A 23,105-nucleotide genomic window follows, 5' to 3' on the forward strand; every position below is an offset into this window, starting at 1 on the left:
GCCCACAGTTAAATGTGGGAGAATTTTTTTCTGGCAGAAACAGAGGAAGTTGGAGGAAGAACGTGATCTGGGGTGAGAAGATGATGTGGCACTTTGGACGAGGAGAGTAAGACTTCTCGCTAACGCACAGAGAAGAGGCTGGGAAACGCCGCAGGACAGCGTAGGCAGGGGCCAGGCCCAGTTGGTGTAGCGGACGGCGGCCAGGCCCGGCTAGCGGAGATGGGACCACGCCGCAGCTCCAGTCTGGATCCCAGAGGCCCGGAACCTTAAGCCTTCACTATAGCTCCCTCGAGTTCCATTCCCGGGGGTTGGGGGGGACACATGTCGGTGCGAGGCCCGCCCAGGTAGCCAATGGAGACCCCGAGTAATCACCCGACCCTCCACGGGAAACCCGGAGCGGTAGGCGGAGGCGCCCGTGCCCGGCGCGTGCGCGCGGCACGGAGGGAAGCGGCCTGGACGGGAGGGAGCGCGCGCCCTTCACGTGACCCAGCCCGCGGGCGGCGACGCACACGACGCGCCCCTCACGTGGTCTGTCTCCAGCCCCGTCGCCGGCGGAGGCGGGCGCGGGCGCGTCCCTGTGGCCAGTCACCCGGAGGAGTTGGTCGCACAATTATGAAAGACTCAGCTTCTGCTGCTAGCGCCGGAGCTGAGTTAGTTCTGAGAAGGTTTCCCTGGGCTGTCCTTGTTCGGCGGCCTCTGCTGCCGCCTTCGGAGACGCTTCCCAATAGATGGCTACAGGCCGCGGAGGAGGAGGAGGTGGAGTTGCTGCCCTTCCGGAGTCCGCCCCGTGAAGAGAATGGTACTGGACCCACGCAGGCCCCGGCGGGGGAATGGCCCTGAGGGGTGGCTGGCAGGGAAGGGGGTTGGACCTGACTGGCAAGTGTGCGTCCGGAGCCGTGCTTTCTGGGGCGAAGGAGCCCGGAATTGCCTTGAGGCTTCCGGACTTGCCCTGGCGGGACGGGAGTGCAGTTCGTTCGGGGGTGAGGGGCAGGAAGCAGGTATAGCAAATCTGGCACGACAGCTGGCCGCGGGAATGCCCCGAGCGGGGACCTGGCTCCAGCGAGGGGCCCCTCGGGGCGGCAGAGGCGCGAGCCAGGGAGTACCTGCTAGAGCCGAGCGGCCGCAGCGCGCCAGACGCAGCGCTCAGCCTCCGAGCTCCGCATCTCCCGGGAGCGCGTTCCTCCTGGCGCCAGTTGCTGGCAGATAAGGGAGCCAAATGCTCTGCTCAAGTTCGGCTTGGAAAGGGAAGGAGGGCTGGGAGGAAACACAAAAGGGATAGAGGACACGGGGTTGGAGCTGTGCAGTATTTGCTTGCGCAGCGGATACTCCACAGGTACGTTTTCCGTCTGGAGCCAAAGAGGAGGGATTTGACGATGTTGATGGCAGATCTGGTTTCCAGTTTTCCTTAGCAAGAATTAAGGATTTTTATTGGGACGCTGCTGTAGGTACCGAGGCGACGTGTTACTGGTATTTATGTCGAACTTGCTCATCCGTTGCCCTAGAGAGGGGTTTTAAACCTACCATTACAGTGGAGACGGATTCGGTGCATTGCAGCTTTTGATGGAGCTTTTTGTTGTTATTGTTAAGGCCAGGAATCAGATTGGAAGTTTACAAAGAAAGTAATTTAGATCAGGAACTTGAAGAGCAAAGTGTTTTTCTGGTCAGTACTTGATAGGTTTCATGCAAACGTCTCTCCCTCTGCTGGAGTCTGGCAGGGTTTACTTTTCTCCAGAAGTTAATTCAAGTGCCATACAAAAGTGAAACCACGAATATTGTTATGCTCTGAATAAGTAGTGCACCTTACACTATTTTCCACCTTCTATGGTAATGTAAAGTCAACAAAAGCGTCATTTTACTTTTTTCCTTAATTTTAAAAAAAAGGGTTACTGACACCAGATTTTTAAATTAATTAAATGGGTGTTAAGAGAATCTATTTTGGAGGGAAAAGTTGAACCATAGTGCCTTTTTTTTTTTTAAGATTTTATTTATTTATTTGTCAGAGACAGAGGGAGAGAAAGCGAGCGAGCACAGGCAGACAAAGAGGCAGGCAGAGGCAGAGGGAGAAGCAGGCTCCCTGCCGAGCTAGGAGCCCGATGTGGGACTCGATCCTAGGACCCTGGGATCATGACCTGAGCAGAAGGCAGCTGCTTAACCAACTGAGCCACCCAGGCGTCCCACCATAGTGCCTTTTTAATGGAAAAAGCAAACCATTAATACTGACTCTTCAGTTATGTGTATAGATTTTTTTTTGATGGTAAATAGCATAAATCTGAGCACACCCGTTTCACTATTTTGAAAAACGTTTTTAGATACTTTAGAAAATGGAAATCAAGATGATTCATCATCTTCAAACCAGATAGCTTTATTTCTAATGACTTTCTAGTGAAAGTCTATAATTTCTTATTCTTACCTCAGATGCTATCCTTAAATTCAGCCTCTTAATGTCTTTTTCATACCTGCCTTGAAACCCAACCTTCAAAAATTAAGATGTGGTGTGAATTTCTCCTGTTTCTGCTGTCTTTTCATTTATGTCCAGGCTTTTTTGGTGGCAGATGCCCCTCTCCCCCCAACTTAAGCTTATATACATAAGTTGTGCACTGTCTTTGGCACATAATATTAACTCATTGTTGATTGTACATGCCTACAATCCTGTTGATTCTCCAGGGAGAAATTCTCATTGTAAAATTCGAAATTGAGGGTCATTGCTTGAGTCCTGACTCCTGCTGTGTGTTTTTTTTCCTTTCTTTACAATTTCCAATTAAACCATAGTGGAAACTTAAAACTGAAAACTGAGGTTGTCCAATAATGATAATTTGTTGAGCCTCCTCAAATTTTAGGTCAAAGTGTGACCTAAACGTTCAATGAAGTGTGTCGTATCTACACTATAGATCTTATTGTAAACTATTAAAGTATTTGATTCTGGGAGCCACCTGGGTGGCTCAGCTGGTTAAGCATCTGACTTTTGGTTTTGGCTCAGAGTCCTGGGATCGAGCCCTGTGTCAGGCTCCCCACTCAGTGGAGAAGTCTGCTTGTCTCCTTCTCTCTGTCCTTCCCCCAGCTTGAGCACTTGGCACGCTAGATCTTTCTCTCTCCCTCAAATCAGAATAAATCTTCAAAAAAAATAAAGTATTTGCTTCTGGTAATCAGTTTTTTCTTTGACACTAAAAGAAAGCATACAAAATTTTCCTGCATTTAAAAAAAAACATTTAAGCAGCCAGCCAACCAAAAAAACACAAAACAAAACAAACAAGATACCAAAAACAAAGTTAAAAACTGGAGTGGAATCAAGTTTTATACAAAATTGTCCACCATGCCTACAGAACTATTGTTTTAGTATTTGGTAATTGGTTATTTAGTGTTTAATATATTCTTTTTTAAAAGATGTTATTTATTTGTCAAAGAGGGAGAGAGCACAAATGGGAAGCAGCAGATAAAAGGAGAAGTAGGCTCCCCACTGAGCAAGGAGCCTGAAACTCAATCCCAGGACCCTGGGATCATGACCTGAGTTGAAAGCAGATGATTAACTAACTGAGCCACCCAGGCATCCCAGTTATTCATATATTCTAAGCACTGTGATAGGCACTGGCGTGCCATGTGTTAGACAGGTTTTCCGCTTTCAGACAGCTTATGTTCTAGTTATTTATAAGAGATCTAGTTGTTGTCAGTGGAAGATGCATACATCATAAAACAAAAATTTAGCATCTACTCTATTGCAGACACTGAGGTACTTAATAGTTTTGAAAGGCAGTACAGATAGGCAAAAGCCAGAAGGGTGATAGGATACTATTGCATAGATTACTTTGAAAATATGGGGTAATAAAGGAGAGAAAGGAAAGTCTGGGTGAGTTTGCACAAAAGTTGATGGTAAAGGGGAGTCTTACAGAGTTGGTAGGAATTGGAATTAACCTGGAAATAGGGGCATTGAGTTGGTGGTTTTAGTCCAAGGAACCAGAGCTTTAGAAGAGAAGAACATCCCTAGTTTATTCTGGGAACTACTGTACATGTACTTTAAGCAGTTTGGAATGAGTGGAGTATGGGATGATATTGGGTACTGGTGGAAATGTTTTAGAGACAAAGACCAGATTCCTTTTTCTTTTTTTAAGATTTATTTATGTATGGGGAGCCTGGGTGGCTCATTCGTTAAGCTTCTGCCTTAGGCTCAGGGACGATCCCTGCATCTGGTTCCCTGGTTGGCGGGAAGCCTGCTTCCCCCTCTCTCACTCCCCCTGCTTGTGTTCCCTCTCTCACTGTGTCTCTCTCTGTCAAATAAGTAAATAAAATCTTAAAAAGAAAAGATTTATTTTAAAGAGAGAGCATGTGTGAGTAGGGGTGGGGGACAGAGGGAGAGGGAGAGAATCTCAAACAAAATACCCTGCTGAAGACAGACGCTGATGCAGGGTTCAATCTCAAAACCCTAAGATCATGACCTGAGCCAAAACCAAGAGTTGGACCCTCAACTAACTGAGCTGCTCAGGTGCCCCAAGGACCATATTTCTGAGGACAATGAATGTCATAAAAAGAAGTTTGGATTTCAAAGTGGAGATGTTGGGGATCCACTTAAGGAAACAATATGGGGGTGAGTGGAGTGTGTTTAAATTGGAAAGAGAGACCCATAAAGGAGAAGGCTATAGCAAGACTGACCAAGTGTCAAGGTCTTGAAACAAAGTAGTAGTGGAAGGAGGAACAGATTGAGATGTTTAGGATTTAGAATATTTAGAACTTGGTTACTTGGTTACTTTTGTGTGCTCTAAAGTATGTGTGTGTATTGGCAAATGTCAGTAATAAGAACCAGAGGTAAAATGAAAACATGTTTTACTTGAAGTCATTACTTAAAATATGCAAATGTAATTTTTTTTTTAAAGATATTATTTATTTATTTGACAGAGAGAGATCACAAGTAGACAGAGAGGCAGGCAGAGAGAGAGAGGGAAGCAGGCTCCCTGCTGAGCAGAGAGCCCAATGCGGGACTCCATCCCAGTACCCCGAGATCATGACCTGAGCCGAAGGCAGTGGCTTAACCCACTGAGCCACCCAGGCGCCCCTGCAAATGTAATTCTTAAAGGCAGTACTTAAAATGTACATTTTTTGTTTTTATTTTATTTTTTTTTAAGATTTCTTTTTATTTGGCAGAGAGCAGGAGTACAAACCGGGGAGCAGCAGTAGAGGGGAAACAGGCCCTCTGGTGAGCAGGGAGCCCAATGCAAGGCGAGGGGCTCAGTCCCAGGACCCTGGGATTATGATTGGAGCCGAAGGCAGTCGCTTAACCAATTAAGTCACCCAGGTGCCCCGGTTTTGATTTTTTTTTTTTAAGATTTTATTTACTTGTTTGACACAGAGAGAGCTCACAAGCTGAGGCAGAGAGGCAGGCAGAGAGAGAGCGTGGGGGGGCTCGATCCCAGGATCCTGAGACTATGACCTGAGCTGAAGGCAGAGGATTAATCTGCTGAGCCACCCAGGTGCCCCCTGGTTTTTATTTTTAAATGAAGGTCTACTGAGGCGCAAGCAGTTGTAAAAGTTTGAGAGTTCCACCAATCAGATGTGTTTGGTCTAGTGCTCTGATTTCTCTTTATCCTTCTAATAGAGGAGATTTCATACATAAAGAAATATAATAGAATGATTCACCATACATCCATGACCAGTTTTGACAGTTTGAAATGTATATTTTGTGTCTTCTATTACTCTCCCCATTCCTTCTCAAATGGATAACTTAAAAGCAAATCTCAGACATGTTATATCTGTAAATACTTCATTGTGTATATCTCTAAATATGATTCTTAATACATCCACATTACTATTAGCACACTTGAAAAATTAGTAATTCTTTAATATTATTAAATATTTGGCCTATTTCCCTGATTGTTTCATGTTTTTCTTCTTTTGGTTTGTTTATTTAAATCAGCATCTGAAGAATTCCATACAGCATCTGGTTGATAAATAAGTCTTTCATTCTGTAGCAGCCCCCTTTTTTTGTGTGTGTGTGTGTGACTTACCATTTATTTAGTGAGAAAAATCCAGATCATTTGCTCTATAGAATTTCCCACGGTTTAGATTCTGTTGGATGCATCCGTATCGTGTGATGTAACTTGTTTCTCCTCTATTTCCTGTGGTTAATCTGGGGATTTGATCAGATTGTAGTATGATATTTTGGCAGGAGTACTTCACAGGTTGTGCTGTGTATCTTGTATTGCATCACAAGAAGCACATGCTTTCTGTTTTTTTTTTTTTTTGTTGTTGTTGTTGTTATGTTAGGATTGACCAGTGGGTTTGCTGTTGTTAGCTGCCTGGTCTTTCAGTGGTAAAGTTCTTCATTAGACGTTTACATAATAGTTTTAGTAGTAGCCATTGGTGATTATTGCCATTGATCTGTTATTTCATTCTCGGTTTCTCTTTCCCTTATTTTATTTTATTTTTTTAGAGGTAGTAGGGGAGGGGCAGGGTGAGAGGGAGAGAGAGAATCTCAAGCAGGCTCCACACCCTGTGCAGAGCCCACGTGGATCCTGAGATCACAACCTGAGTAGAAGTCAAGAGTCCAATGTTTAACTGACTGAGCCACCCTACGCCCGTCCCCTTATTTTTTTGAGAAACCATTCAGTATATGATAAATTTTACAGTCTTTTTTTTTTTTAAGTGACTCCTCCTTAAGTGCCTGTTTTTTGTTTTTTGTTTGTTTGTTTTTAAACATTTATTTATGAGAGAGAGAGCAAGAGCACTAATGCTTGAGTTGGGGGCAGGAGCAGAGTGAAGGGGAGAGAATCTCAAGACTCCATGCTGAGTGCAGAGCCCTATGTGGGGCTGGTTCCCACGACTCTGAGATCATGACCTGAGCTGAAACCGAGTACTACACTTAAATGACTGAGCCATCCAGGCTATTAAGTGCCTGTTTTAAGCTTGGTATCTAGATGTACCCAAATACAGGAAAATAGAGATTAATTTAGTGTGAATATTAATTGGCTATCTGTGGGTCTTGATATGAGTTACTTATTTGAGTTGATAAAAAATAACTTAGATATATATCACTTTTAGAAGGAGTTTTGCAATTACTAGATTAGTTTGAATATGAATGAAATATTTGACTTGGAAAATTGGACTTCTTCTGGTTTTTTTTTTTTTTTTTAAGACTTTATTTATTCATTTGAGAGAGAGAGACCACAGAGCATAAGCACAGGAAGAGGCAGAGGGAGAGGGAGAAGCAGACTCCCCACTGAGCTCAAGTCCTGACATGGGGCTTGATCCCAGGACCTGGAGATCACAACCCAAGCCAAAGGCAGACGCTCACCCACCTAAGCCACTCGGGTGCCCCCTGGTTTTTCTTTATAAAAAATGATTGGTTCACATTTGAGTTAAGCTGGTAACTTTCAGTCATTTTGTTGATTCTTTGTTTCAGTTTATCTTAGATTTGGAAAATTACTCTGGGTCTTTTGAGGGAATGTGTATTTAGTTTCTTGACCATTTAAAGATTTTAGAACCTTGTTGAAGAAATTTCAGTGTATGGAGGTAAGCACTTTTTTTGAAGTTGGTAGTCCTGGCTCTTCACATAAGCGTCTTTGCCCAATCATACTTTTTTTTTTTTTTTTGAAGATTTTATTTATTTATTTTGAGAGAGGGAGAGGGTGCGCAAGCAGGGTGGTGGGGCTGGGCAGAGACAGGGAGAAGCAGACCCTTTGCTGGGCAGGGAGCCTGATGTGGGACTTGATTCCAGGATCATGGACTGAGCTACCCAGGCACTCCCAAATCAGACTCTTTTATGAGCACTACTTTTAACCTCTCTCTGTGAAAAGCAGATGATAGTCTTTCTTCTACTTGATCTAAGGAGCGATTATAGTATTGAATTTGTGAAGCACTATTAGTCCCGCCTTGTATCATGAAAACATGTTGATAACTTAACACCTCAACTGTTTAGCTATCAGACTGCTGGAAACCACAACTTGTGGAAACCCAGCTCCTCATGGAAAGAAAAAAATTCTGAGTTAGCCATTATTGGGAATATAGCAACCTTTAGCCCAGAATTCACTGTTTGAAAAATACAAGTGAAATTTATTAAGTTTAGTTACCTATTTTCCTCTGACAGTTTGGTAGTACCTTGGGAATACATAGAAGGAAAGTTATCTGAGAGACAGACTATTACTGTAAGACTGAGGAAACATTAACTAGGCTGTAAAGATAGGGTTGTAAATTACTCTTTAGTATGTGAACCGTTGGTTTTCCTTGTCTTGAAGGGTATAATATACAATACCTAATACCCAGAAGGCACTCTTGATTAGGCTTTAGATAGATTTTCATGATACAAACTAACATGTATTAATATTTAGCTGTGGTCATTATTCTAAATGCTTTACATATATCATTGCATATTGTTATGCTCAAAATTCTATGAAGTAGGCACTGTTTTTTCCTCCGCTATTATTATTATTATTTTTTAAAGATTTTATTTATTTACTTGACAGACAGAGATCCCAAGTAGGCAGAGAGGCAGGCAGAGAGAGGAGGAAGCAGGCTCCCTGTGGAGCAGAGAGTCCGATGCGGGGCTTGATCCCAGGACCCTGAGATCATGACCTGAGCGGAAGGCAGAGGCTTTAACCCGCTGAGCCACCCAGGCACCCTCCTCCATTATTTATAAATGTAAGTAACAGACAGGCACAGTCATTCACTAAAAGGTCATAAGGCCAACAAGTGGTAGAGGAGGTACTGACTCATCAAATTAGGCACTTGGAGAAGGACCTTAATATTCAGAGGCATGTATATTTATGAGATCTAAGATGGCCGATGTTGTAAGTAAAAAGTTAAGGTCATTTAATTGTGTCACCTTAAAATTTATCTTACCATATTTTTTTTTCTTCAAATGCTATAAAAGTTAGAATTCCCTTTATTACCAGATTCCTTTTTTTTTTTTTTTTAAAGGCTTTATTTATTTATTTGGCAGCACAAGCAGGGAGAGTAGCAGAGGGAGAAGCAGGCTCCCTGGTCAGCAGGGAGCCCGATGTGGGGCTTAATCCCAGGACCCCGGGATCATGACCTGAGCCAAAGGTAGCCGCTTAACCAACTGAGCCACCCAGGCACCCCTATTACTAAATTTCTATGTAATAATCTTAGGAGAGATTGTTCAAAATTCAGTTACATACATTATATTTGACAATTCCTTATATACATTATATTTGACAATATATTGACAAGTACAGAGAATTACTAGTCAGAGGGCATCATTAGTAGTTGGAAAAGTTATTAATTAAACTAAGTAGATTTTTATGATGGGTCGAACTCCTGAGTTAAAAACTCTAGAAACCTAATATGAATGTTATCAACAAAGTATCATACTACTTAGGGATAATAGTTTAATATGGTTTACTGCATATGAAGGCTACAGTTTTATAATACAGAATGTCCTAATATTTTCTTCAGATTTCTCTTTTTCAGATTAGCTTTTGTGGCATCATCTGAAACATATCAGTCATTATTAGATTAATATGATGGATTCATTTAATTCAACAGATTTTGTAACTTTGGGAAAAATATTTTATTAGGCAACAAGGAGCCAGGAATAAAAGTGAAGAATTTAAGTTGTACTATTTGCTGATATGTTACATTTTAAATTAAATGTATGTAATTTGAATTATTTTTTTTTGGTTTGTTTTTAAAGATTTATTTTTTATTTATTTGACAGAGAGAGAAATCACAAGTAGGCAGAGAGGCAGGCAGAGAGAGAGATTGAGAGAGAGAGAGAGAGGCAGAAGCAGGCTTCCTGCCGAGCAGAAAGCCCGATGCGGGGCTCGATTCCAGGACTCTGAGATCATGTCCGGAGTGGAAGGCAGAGGCTTAACCCACTGAGCCACCGAGGTGCCCCTGTAATTTGAATTCTTTAGTAATTGTTTTTTGCTATGGAATCCAGTTAGATGAAAGTGTGATCATAATATAATAGGTAGGCATCCATGTTCTTACCACACAGCTTGAGAAATAAAATACAGCAGATAAAATTGAATCCTCCTATGTATTCCATCTAAAATCCCATTCCAGGGGCACCTGGGTGGCTCAGTGGGTTAAAGCCTCTGTTTTTGGCTCCTGTCAGGATGTGAGTGTCCTGGACGAGCCCCCTATCGGGCTCGCTGCTCGTCAGGGGGTCTGCTTCCTCCTCTCTCTGCCTGCTTCTCTGCCTGCTTGTGATCTGTTAAATAAATAAATAAAATATTTAAAAAAAATCCCATTCCACTTTTCATTTCTGCAGACATAACTGTGATCCTTTTGTTTCTTTGCATGCTTTTGTAGTGTTGTCACCAATATATATATACAACCATACATATATGCACACACATATGTCTTTAGAGAGAGAATATATAACACATACATTTGGTTTTTGTAAGTTTTTGATATTTGTAAGTTTTATATATATGGACTTTGGTAAAAATCAATATTAGGTTTTTGGAGATTTATTCTTTTTTTTTTTTTTTTTAAAGATTTTATTTATTTATTTGACAGACAGAGATCACAAGTAGGCAGAGAGGCAGGCAGAGAGAGAGAGGGAAGCAGGCACCCCGCTGAGCAGAGAGCCCAGTGTGGGGCTCGATCCCAGGACCCCGGGATCATGACCCGAGCTGAAGGCAGAGGCTTTAACCCACTGAGCCACCCAGGCACCCAGATTTATTCATCTTAATAATACATGTGAAGTCTAGTTTACTCCTGTTATTTTGTTTTTATTTATTTTTCTTTGTCTTTATTTCCATTCAAAGTAAACAGTCTACTTCTCTGCACAACAGCCTTGCCATGCATACTTAGTTCACCTCTTCTAACTGCTGTATATTATATGGATATACTGTTGTCCATTTTACTGTTATTAGGCAGTTTGATTATTTCCAGTTTTTTACATACAATGATAAAGCATTCTTGTATGTATCATCTTATGTACAAATGTGAGAATTTTTCTAGGATACATATATATAGAAGTGGAATTATAAATCATAGGATAGGTGCATCTTCAATTTTATAGATATTGCTAAAGTGTTGACCAAAGTAGTTGTGTGGTTTATATTTCCTGTAAAGTATATGAGGGTTCCTACTTCTTTCAATATCTTTGCCACACTTCATTGATTGGGTTCTTTTATTTTGCTGGACTCATGAATATGAAATAGTTCCCCATTGTTTTAATTTGCATGTCACCACTAATACCTGAGTATTTCAGGTTATGGGTTTTTGGCGGTGGTTCCTTCCTCTCTTGTGAATTGCCTATTTATAATATTTTCTCAGTTTTCTATTGGATTATCTTTTTCTTATTTATTTGCTTGTAGAAGTTCTTTAGGTATCCTGAAAACTTTGGGGGAGAGTGGTTTATGAGCTGCAAATATCTTCTCCAGCCTGTAGCTTTTTAATTTTTCACTTGGTTAATGGCAGGCTGTTTACTTATTTTTTAGGCTGTTGATGTTACATTGCTTTTTAATTTAGTGTAATAATTTATCAGTATTTTCTTGTTTTTTTAAAGTTTTATTTTAGTAATTTCCACACCCATTGTGGGGCTTGAACTCAACCCCAGCTGAGCCAGCTTGTGTCCCATCATTGTTTGCTTTATAGTATATGCCTTTTTTTCCCCGAGGTCATAAAGTTATTCAGTTTTTTTGGTAGAAATTCTATTTTATTAAACATTTTAGTTTTTTTTTTTTGAGAGAGAGCGAGAGAGAAAGAGCACACAAGCAGTAGGGAGGGGCAGAGGAACAGAGGGAAGCAGACTTCCTACTGAGTAGGGAGCCTGATGGATGCTACCTGGAGTCTGCTCCATATACACATATGTTATAGGTCTGCTGGAGATTTGAGCATAGTTAATATACAGTATTTAGGATACCCTTTATGTGACTTTCTCCTCTGAAGATCTTTTCCCATCTCTTCAGCTGCTATTGTCATTTTGGACTTGATATTGTGTTTTTTTATGCCAGTAAGATTGTGAGATTTCTTTTGGAATTTTAGCTGTTTAGTATTGTGGAGCAGAGCTTGTTATCAGGCAAAAAGCCTTAAAAAATAGGAATGTTGTTCAGTGCTATTCTTTAAAGTGTAGGCTCCAATCAATTTCAGTCTGCTTTTGGTTTTTAGTACTGTTAATTAGTTGTTTTTTGTTTTTATTTTATACAGAGTTTATGGTTGTTATCTGTAGGAGGGTTAGTCTACTAGAACTAACATAGCTTGCCGCTCCTTTCTAATATTAATATGTAGAATCAGAGTATTTAGTTGTAGAAATAGACTGATTTCCACTTACCTTGAAGTAGATTTTTTTTTTTTTTAAGATTTTATTTATTTGACAGAGAGATCACAAGTAGGCAGAGAAGCAGGCGGAGAGAGGGGGAAGCAGGCTCTCTGCAAGCAGGCTCTCTGCTGAGCAGAGAGCCTGATGCGGGGCTTGCTTCCCGAACCCTGAGATCATGACCTGAGCTGGAGGCAGTGGCTTAACCCACTGAGCCACCCAGGCGCCCCTTGAAGTAGAATTTTTAAGACAATCTTTAATTTTTTTCTCCCAGTTTTTGGCGTTAGCAATCTAGGCAGGAAGGATATGCTGGTATTAACTTATGGAGAGAGTAAAATGTTAGAAGTTTTATTTATAATGTGTGTGCCCCTTATTGCTGAAAGACAGGAAGAATTTATAACTTAACGGAATTTTGAAGCATTAAAAAAAAATTGTTGAGATTTGATAGTGTGTCATGCATTATGCTGAAATACCTTGCATGGATCATTTTATCTTTAGAGCAGCCCTCGAAGGTAGGTATTATTGTTAGGTCAGGTCAGAGACTTGTTTTAGTTTCCGTGGGTAGTAAATAACTAAGCTAGAGTTCTAAGTCGGTTTACTCTGACTCCAGAATTTCAGTTCTTTAACCACCGAAGGTCACAAATCTTTATGTTTCTTTTTAGGGCTGGGGCGCCTCGGTGGCTCACTCTGTTAAGTGATTTGATTTCCCTCAGGTCATGATTTTGGGGTTTTGAGATCGGCTCCTTGTTGGTCTCTGTGCTGGGCGTGACGCCTGCTTAAGATTCTCTTTCTTCCTCTCCCTCTACCCCTCATGCCCATTTGCTGTATCTAAATAAATAAATAAATATCTTTAAATAAAAGTTTCTTTCTAGTGCTAACATTCTGTGTTTGTATTTAGTTTTTACTTTACTTGAAGCATTTACGTTTAGGAATTTTTAGGTTTGTGTTTAGACTGTGCCACCTCTTGGTAAAATTCAGTAATGCAGGCGAGCAAAAGAAGTATAAATCGGAATTTATATGTTGAGAATTAAGGGCACATTTCATTGGGTATCTGATGGCAGAGCAGAAACAGAATTTCAAAAAATGCAGAAACCTATTATTGGAAAGGATTTATAACTGTTACCTGGGGTATGTGGCTATCAGGTGTGCGAAGCCAATCCCTAATGCAATAAATGAGGGCCGTGAACAACAGGAATGCTGTGTGGGGGAGAATATATTTACATTTGACAACTACACAAACAAAGTGAAAGGCAGTAAGCCTTCGAAATAAGCAAAATTGGTGAATACTTAATGTTGAGGAAGCTGTAAGAGATAGTCTTGAAACATACAAATTTAGGCACAAAATTTGGTAAAAATTTGTGAGCATCAAGAGTGATAACAGTTGGGGCGCGTGGGTGGCTCAGTGGGTTAAGCCGCTGCCTTCGGCTCAGGTCATGATATCAGGGTCCTGGGATCGAGCCCCGCATCGGGCTCTCTGCTCAGCAGGGAGCCTGCTTCCTCCTCTCTCTCTGCCTGCCTCTCTGCCTACTTGTGATCTCTCTCTGTCAAATAAATAAATAAAAATCTTAAAAAAAAAAAAAAAGAGTGATAACAATTTAAGTGACTTAGCAGACCATTTCATTAAAGTTTTGGATGGATTTGCCAATTAGAAACTACCATGGAAGATTTGAGGTTGTGAAGGGATAGTACTGGCTGTTTGTTTAGAATTAAGAATGGTAAAATGAAACTAATCTGTGAGCAAGATTTGTACTAAGACCTGAAATCCCGACAGCATTCCTGTTTTGAGTAGTTATATATTTTATCAAAATACTCAAAAAATGAATACCTAAAGTGACTGAAGTGTCTTAGGTTGATGGTGATTAGAAAAGACCATTGTTTCTGGAAAAAAGCTAGATATTTGTACTCAGAGTACTAGATTTTTTTGCTCACTGGTGTTCAGGTTTTATGTGCGCGCACGCGCGTGTGTGTAAATATATAATGTATGTATATATATATGCTTTATTTGAATGCTTTTGGGAGTGGGTAGGGACAGCACAGAATCTGATGTGAGGCCCAATTTCATGAACCTAAGATCAGACCTGAGCCAGCCAAGAGTTGAATGCTTAACTGACTGAGCCACCCAGGCACCCCTTAAATGCTTTTTCTATTCAAGTTGCTGCAAGAAAAATAACTTCATTAATGAACACCTAAAATTCTTTAACCCTACCCTTTCTTCCCCTGTCACTGAAAAGCAACTCTTACTTAATACAAGTATCTGCTGGGATGGTAGAAGTGGGTAGAGGTATTTTAGTGTTGAAGAAACCATGTAGAAGAATATGAAGGGCTTGGTACATGCTTGTTGGATTGAATTGACTCAGAGGAACATGAAAAGATCACGCTTTTGTGGGATTCAGAGCATGGGTTGATATACCATGCCGTGTTGGCCAAATCTGGCCAAGGCCTATTTTTTAGGACACATATATACCTGTCATTCAATTTTAGGAATATTTTAGTGAATATATATCCAAAGTTTTGCAAACCAGCATTTAGACTTAACTGGGCCATTAGTTCATTGCTGTAGAGCAGTCATTTTGAAATCTGTTGATCTGATTCCTCCATCCCTACCCCAACCCTGTTTGAACTATTAGCTAGCATTGTTTCAGGCAGGCTGCAGCTAAGGAGCAGAATAGGGGAAAAGCTAATACTAGTTAGCAGTAGTTAGTAATTAACAGTACCTTTTAGTGAGAGACAGAACTGAAAGACACTATGAGAAGAACTTGCCTTCCTTAGCCACTGGTCCCAGAAAGAAAATGAGACATACTTGGAGTTCCTTTGAGCCAGCTAGACCTCAAGCTGAAAGTGGAGCTTGGGTCTGCCGCTGGCTACCAGCCCAGCAGAGGTAAAGAAAGGAAGAACAGATAAGGATCTGAAGATCAGAGAGTTTTGGAACTTGCTTGGGGTCACAAAGAGCGTAAGCAGCGGAGCAGGGGTTTGAACCTGACACTCTGACTTAAAAGCCTCAACTCTTCAGCTACATAGCTGCAGAGAAGTGAGGAAGTTTGCTCATGTTGGGACTTTGAAAAACAAAAACAAAAACAAGAAAACAATGTCTTTTAGAAGTATTTTAGCCCTTCTGTTTTCGTTTTTTCCATGTTCAGAAAATTATATACGGAACGATCACATAGGAATTCCCCCTTTAATGTATTTCTGCTCAGTGGCGTATTTAAAGCATATCATCAAGTGGTCTTGAAATACTTATTTTAAATTTTTCTTAAAAAATCAATAGAGGTTTTGGAGTCACAAACTATTAGCTGTGTGACTTTGGGCAGTTCACTAACTTCTATGTCTAAGTAGTCTCTGCATCTATAATGTGGGGATACTAATAGTACCCAATTTATAGAATTGCTGTGAGCATAGGATGAGTTAATACATATAAGATATTTAGAACAGTGCCTGACAAACACACTGTATCTACTACCTAAAGTTATCTCTTGTTATTTTTATTTTGGGCAAAGGGTTTACAAAAGATGCAATGTGAACTGTTTTTTTTAGGCAGCATCTTTTATGTGATAATATGGGTAAATTATATGTGGATTGGGAACTTATATCTAGTAATAGAGGAGTCATGGCTTTGGGTTTCCCTTTGTGCAGTGACTTCTGAAACTGAACATTTCCCTTGTGGAGGACTTTGAAATCTACTACTCATTGTGTATCTTATCATCTTGCACCTAAGCTGTCTGCTGCATGGTTGTTCTAGGGTCTCCCCCCAAAGTGGAATAATTGATGCTGCCTTGTGTGCAATCTGTGATCCCAGTTTGTTTTTCTGAGAGACCATGCCAAGTGTAGCTTGTGGTGTTATGGGAGTCTTTATTTCGTTAGCACCTAGGAAGACACCCCGCGCGGCCCCCCTTCCCCCTCCCCAATTTGTACTCCTTTGACCTTCATTTGTTATACAGAGCAAATTCTAAACAACCACTTTCTGGGGTGCCTGGCTTGGCTCAGCTGAAAAGCATGTGATTCTTGATCTAGTGGTTGTAAATTGGATCCTCAAGTTGGGTGTAGAGGTTACTCAAAACAAAACAATAAAACAACCACTGTCTTCAGGGAGTTTGCATTTGAAAACATATGCCTGAAGGCATTTTATGAACTTGTAACTGTAGTAGATCACTTCTGGAATATTCTATCTCTGACTTACTCTAAATTTACTGTATTTTAAGGTTTTTTTCTTTGTCTTCATGTTGGGTTCTCAGAATCTATAGATTGGTGTTTTTCATCAGTTCTGGGAAAGTCTTCTTATCTCTTTAAACATTGCCTTTGCCCATTCTTTCCCTTTTCTCCTTCTGGAACTCTGATTAAACATTCATTTGACCTCTTCATTCTGTTTTACATCTTTCTTAACAACCCTCCCCTGCCTTTCAGACAACTTCATTTTGGTATAATGCACATTTTCTAAAATTTGCCCTTTGTAAGTATATATGTTTGATTTTAAAAAAAAAGATTTTATTTATTTTTTTGAGAGAGAGCATGAGTAGGGTGGCAGGGAAGGAAGGAGAGGAAGAAGCAGGTTCCCTGGCTGAGCGTTGGGGGAGGGGAGGCTGGATCCAAGGAACCTGGCATCTGGACCTGAGCTGACAACAGACACTTACTTAACCGACTGGCCCACCTAGGCGTCCCTTGATGGTTCGTAATACATTTATTTAATTTTATAGCCACCACAATGCAGTTTTAGAACACTTCTGTCCTCTCACAAAGTTCTCTTGTATTTGTTTGCAGTTTATCACTGTTCTTACTTTCAGCCTCAGGTGTTTACTAAACATTGTTTCTGTGGTTTTGTCTTTTCTAGAAATTTCATGTAAGTGCAATTATGTGATCTTACGTGCCTTACTTTTTTTACTTAATTTTTTTTTTTTAAAGATTTTATTTATTTATTTATTTGACAGACAGAAATCACAAGCAGGCAGAGGCAGGCAGAGAGAGGAGGAAGCAGGCTCCCTGCTGAGCAGAGAGCCCCATGTGGGACTCGATCCCAGGACTCTGGGATCATGACCTGAGCTGAAGGCAGAGGCTTTAACCCACTGAGCCACCCAGGCGCCCTTACTTAATGTTTTTGAGGTGTAGCTATGTTGCATGTTATCCTTAGCTTGTCCCCCTTACTGTTAGAAGTAACTAAAGCCAACAGCACCACCCAGGCAATATTTTGAATATATTTCAAAATATTACTTTATGCTTAAGACTTAGCTAGGTTTCCATTTAGATCTTCATCTCTGTTGCATGGAAGAAAGTTGGAATCTTGGCATAGAGTTGTATGACATGTAAGATTTTGTGCATTAATGATTGTTAAAATAATTTCAAATTGTTGTATATCCAAATACACACTGAATAAACTCTTTATATTCTTTCAAAGGAAAAATATTACTTTATCTGATGATGAATAGACTGTAAGATGACAAGGGTGACATGAATGGATTCTGGTAAGCCAGGCAAGAAGTGATGATGGCTTGGCCTAGAATAGTAGCAGTGGAGGAGTGGGAAGTGGCTGGATTCTGGATATGTTTTGAAGGCAAGTTGTCAGGTTTTGCTCATGAGACTATTTATGAAGTCGATAAAGAGAAAATCAAGAATGTCACTAAGATTTTTGCCTTAAGAAAATAGAACTGGAGGAATAGAGTTGGCATTTACTGAGATGAGGAAGACTATAAGAAATGAGTAGATGGGTTAACACCTGTGTCTTCCGCTCAGGTCATGATCCCAGAGTCCTGGGATCCAGCCCTGCATTAGGCTTTCTGCTCAGTGGGGAGCCTGCTTCCTTCTCCCTCTCTCTGCCGGCCTTTCTGCCTACTTGGGATCTCTGTCAAATAAATACATACATACATACAATCTTAAAAAAAAAAAATAAAATCTTAAAAAGAAAAAAAAAGATGCCTGTTAGACATCAAAATGAAGCTCTTGAGTGGGCAGTTGGCATGGAAATACAAATTTGGGAGTCATCCAGTATATTGTGATAAACTGTATGTGAGCACTGAAAGAGTGAATGTAATTGGGGAAAAAAAGTTCAAAGTATGAATGAATTTAATTGGAAAAAAAGAAGTCCAAAGATTGGGGAGAAAGAGGGGTGCCTGGGTGGCTCAGTCGGTTAAGCATCTATCTTTGGCTCCGTTTATGATCTCAGGTTTGTGGGATCAAGCCCTGTGTTGCACACCCTGTTTAGTGGGGAGCCTCCTTCTCCCTCTCCCTCTGCAGTTCTCCCTGCTTGTGTATACACACTCTCTCTTTCAAATAAGTAAATAAAATATTTAAAAAAAAAAAGAAAACAAAAAGATTGGGAAGAAGAGTGGAGGGATCAGCAAGGGAGATTAATGGAGTGACCAGTAAAGAGAAGACCAAACTAACTGATGAAGATGTTTAAAGAAGGTTGAGAATGGCAACTTTGTTAAATGCTGCTGGATAGATCAATGAAGATGAGCCCTGAAAATTGAAGTTTGGATTTAGGGAAAGTCATTGGTGATCTTGTTGGAGCTTCTTTCTTTCTATTTTTAAAGATTTTATATATTTGAGAGAAAGAGCACACACAACCAGAGGGAGCAGCAGAGGAAGATGGAGAAGCAGGCTCTCTACTGAGCAGGGAACCCGATGTGGGGCTCATTTCCTGGACCCTGGGCTCATGACCTAAGCCCATGGCAGAGGCTGCAACTGACCCAGGCATCCCGTGTTGAAACTTACTTAGAGAGAGTGGTTGATTTGAAAGCCTGACTGGAGTGAGTTTTAGAAAGGGTGGGAGGAGAAGAAAAGGGAAGAACTTCTACCAGTAATCTGTACTGTAGATGGAGGCAGAGACATGGAGTGTTAGCTTGAGGGGAAGGGAAGGTGGAGTCAAGCAAAAGTTTGTTGTGTTTTGTTTTTTAAAATGAGAAGAATAACATGTTGTGTGCTGATGGGAGTGAGTTAATAAAGAACAACAAAAAAAATAAGGGATTGGTGGAGAATGTCCTTTAATGAGGTATATGGGATTTAGGGCACAAGAGGAATGGTTGGACTTAAAAAGAAGTACGTATAGTCACAGGAAAGAAGGCAGAATATGTGGGTATAGATACTTACTGGTGGATATATATGATAGAAGCTTGTCCATGTTCTCTTCTGGTTGTTTAAATTTCTTCAGTTAAATGGGAAGTAAGTTCATCTGTTGAGAGTGAGAATGGAGAAGGAGGTTTGGAGGTTTAGGAGAGAAGGATGTAGTGTGAAATCATATAGGAGAATGACAAAATGGACTAGGGATGTATAATGTGATTATTGGGCATCATTAAGAAGCATTTGAGGTTTGTGGTCCATGTTTTAAAGTGAAACTAGAGGACATTGTTCTCTTTTGTCTAGTTACATTAACAGTAAGTAAGCAGTTACGGAATAGTTGGGCAATAAAGTTGAATCAGGATTGGGTTTGCCAGGTGTATTCTAGAAGCAAACACGAATTTTTGGTGCAGTGATTCTAGAGACAGTCATGCTCCCCCTGACCCCAGGTGTAGGGAAAGCAAGTTTTTCAAAGGAATACCAGATTTTAATTGGAATAGAAAGGTGGTGGAGGAATTAGGCTAAGTGAGCTCTAGTATGTAGGATATTTTGCTGATACAGGGCCCTGTGTTCTAGAGGTTATCCTTTGATTTTTATAACGAGGGTATCATGGTGTAATTTGTTCCCACCTGAGTGAGTCTATTTAAAGAACCATTTAGGGGACCTGGGTAGCTCAGTTGGTTAAGCTGTTGCCTTTGGCGATCCCAAGGTTCTGGGATGAGCCCTGCATCAAAATCCTTGCTCAGCAGGGAACCTGCTTCTATCTCTATCTGTTGCTCCCCTTGCTAGTACGTGCACACACACACTCTTGCTCTCTATGACAAATTAAAAAAAAACAAAAACAAAAAACTTTTTTTTTTTTTTCAAAGATTTTATTTATCTATTTGACAGAGGGAGATGCAGAGAGAGTGAGGGAACACAGGCAGGGGGAGTGGGATAGGGAGATGCAGTCTTCCCATGGTACAGAGAGCCTGATGTGGGACTCTTTCACAGGAGAGATGAATTTTGGCAGAATTTACTAGAATTAGCAAGCATTAGGGGAGTAGACTAAGGTTTATTATTGGGGTACCTGTAGGTTTTGAGAGGAACCTGTGCACCTTCACCAGTCATAATATTGTCTAGAATGTCTCTTCTCTCAGAGGTTTCTTTTTAGAACATTGGCTCTTCCTTTTTGGATTGTCCTGATGGTGTTGTATAGAGGATGGATTCTGTGTTTTTTAATCTACTCTGTTATAATTTATAAGAGTTTCATCTGAGCCAGCACATAATGCCTCTTCCTTTTTAATCAGTCACAAGTAACGGATGAGGATCCAGAGTCTGAGAGTCGAAGGATCTAGGCAGAAACTTAAATAGTGGTATAAAAAATTAATTTAAAAATACCTTTTAAATTTTAAATATTATTTCAGATTTATAGTAATTGAGGGAAATGTGTTAATCTTCAACTGTGATCTTAGATTTGCCTTATGCTGTTAATTTTTTGCATTGTGAATTTGTGACTCTTTGGTTATGCATATTTAAGATTGTAATCATAATCTGGTGAATCAGACATTTGTAATCATATAATAACCTACCCTATTCCTGTTGATGTTACGGTCTATTTTTCCTGATACTATTTTTTCTTTTGATTAGGAATTGCTTGGTATCTTTTTCTGTCTGTATACCATTAACCATCCATGCCCTTATGTTGTATATACTTAAATTAGAAATAAAATATAGCTGGGTATTATTTTTTTAGTTAAATCTTACAATCACTTTTAATTCGTTTCTAAGTGATCCACTTCTGGGATCATACCAGCCCCTCTTGAGGTATTTGGCCCATATTGGAATCTGAAACTTGATGTTCCTCTCCTTAATATGTGAAGCAACACTATCTTTACAATATGTTGATTTATTAATCTAAATCACAGTGGTCTTGAATAGAATGATTGTTATATTTAGGTGTGTTGTCTTGAGTAAGTCTTTACTATATACTCTTGGTAAATGCTTAGTGAATGGAAAAAAATTAAATGGTATAGAACTATTTCTTTTTATGTACTTATCTTTAACTTATTTCATTATACTATCAGTGGGTTACATTAATTTATAAACTATCTTTTAAAACTTTTTGTTTCAGTCCCAGAAATCCTGGATAGAAAGCACTTTGACCAAGAGGGAATGTGTATATATTATACCAAGTTCCAAAGACCCTCACAGGTAAGCATACCCTTGTTTTTTGGGTTCTTCTAGAAATTTGGATGTAAATTACATTGCTGTTTGCTTATTAAAAACCAAAATTATTATGGGTGGCTTAGTTGGTTGACGTCTGTCTGCCTTTGGCTCAGGTCATGATCCTGCGGTCCTGGGATCGAGACTCATGTTGGGGTCCTAGCTCAGTGGGTGCCTCCTTTTTCCTATCCCTACTTGTGTGCTCTCTCTCTCTCTCAAATAAAAAAAGTAAAATGTTTAAAAAAAAAAAAAAAGAGAGAGAGAGAGGAGAGATATTAGCACAGCAAAGGTATTCTGGAGTTCTTAATGACGTTTGTAGCATAAAACCTCTGAATTCCTCTGAATTCTTCAGAGTATTATTCCTATATCCCTAAGCTCCCCCAGATCATACTGGTATATTACAAAGATAGGGCAGTTAAGACTTTTTTAACTGATCCACTGATTTTGAGAACTTAAAAATGTGTTTTTATTTATTGAATATCTGTTGAATACCCAATACTATGGTTCATTCATGCTAAAGAAATCAATACAAACCTAATAGTTCCTGTATTTGTCAGAATATAGATACAGCTCAGCATCTGCTAAAAACCCTATCATCAGAGACTGTAGACCATTCTGACCAACTTTGATGTTTCACGTGGCTTTGATAATAGAAAAATTTAAGACACTAGTTAAAATTTAAGAAAAAGTTGACCTCGTGAGGTATTTATTGAAGTAACATTTTTCATAAATTTTTTTTCCTGAGGCCTAAAAATAGATAAAAACTTAAAAGGACAAATCAAAGAAAGAGTTATTTTCTAGAATACGGAGAACCTCTCTTCATAGACACTTAGGAAAAATTAGTTGAGAAAGGCATTTATAAGATTTTTGGATCTTCTTACCTTTCTCATTTCCTATCAAACCTTGTTCTCTAGCCAGTTAACTTCTTTGCGACTTTTACGTCTATTTGATATGACTGCTACAAAAACATAGCCAAATTCAGAACTAGAACAAATTAATCCTAAAATGAAATCACATAAGACCCTGTGTAGCCAAAGCAGTCTTGAGAAGGGGGAATAAAGTTGGAAATTTTCAAAATCTCGTATTTTTTTTTCAGTTTTTTAAAAAATTTAAATCCAATTAATATATAGTTTAGCATTGATTTCAGAAGTCAAGGTCAGTGTTCATCAGTCTTACATTAATACCCAGTTTATCACATGCCTTCCTTAAATGTTCATCACCCAGTCACCCCATTACCCAATTACCCCCTCCCCTTTAGTAACCCTCAGTTTCCTATGATTAAGAGCCTCTTATGGTTTGTCTCCCTCTCTGACTTCATTTTGTTTTAGTTTTTCCTCTCTTCCCCTATGATCCTCTGTTTTGTTTATTAAATTCCACATATTGAGTGAGAATATATGATTGTCTTTCTCTGATTGACTCATTTCTTTTAAAGTAATACCCTCTAGTTCCATCATGTTGTTGCAAATGGCAAGATTCAGTTTTTTGATGGCTAAGTAGTATTCCATGGTGTGTATGTATATATCTGTGTGTGTGTATATATAACACCATACATCTTCTTTATCCATTCATCTGTTCATGGACATCTGGGCTCTTTTCATTGTTTGGCTATTGTGGACATTGGTGCTATAAATGTTGGGGTGCAGGT

At 39.8% G+C, this 23,105-nt stretch overlaps 1 protein-coding gene across 2 annotated transcripts in view; it reads left to right on the plus strand.

Moving 5' to 3' along the window:
* Positions 1–563: 563 nt before the first annotated feature.
* Positions 564–23,105, plus strand: part of TRPM7 (transient receptor potential cation channel subfamily M member 7) — a 114,894-nt gene continuing 92,352 nt past the window's right edge. For both annotated transcript variants that reach the window (XM_044229493.1, XM_044229494.1), the window contains exons 1-2: positions 564–799; positions 21,369–21,448. In XM_044229493.1, coding sequence (XP_044085428.1) covers positions 797–799; positions 21,369–21,448 — 83 coding nt within the window. In that variant the 5' untranslated portion in view covers positions 564–796. The remainder of the gene's footprint in view (positions 800–21,368; positions 21,449–23,105) is intronic.

The sequence above is a fragment of the Neovison vison genome, chromosome 13 (genome assembly GCF_020171115.1).
Source record: "Neovison vison isolate M4711 chromosome 13, ASM_NN_V1, whole genome shotgun sequence".
NCBI classification, from domain to species: Eukaryota; Metazoa; Chordata; class Mammalia; order Carnivora; family Mustelidae; genus Neogale; species Neogale vison.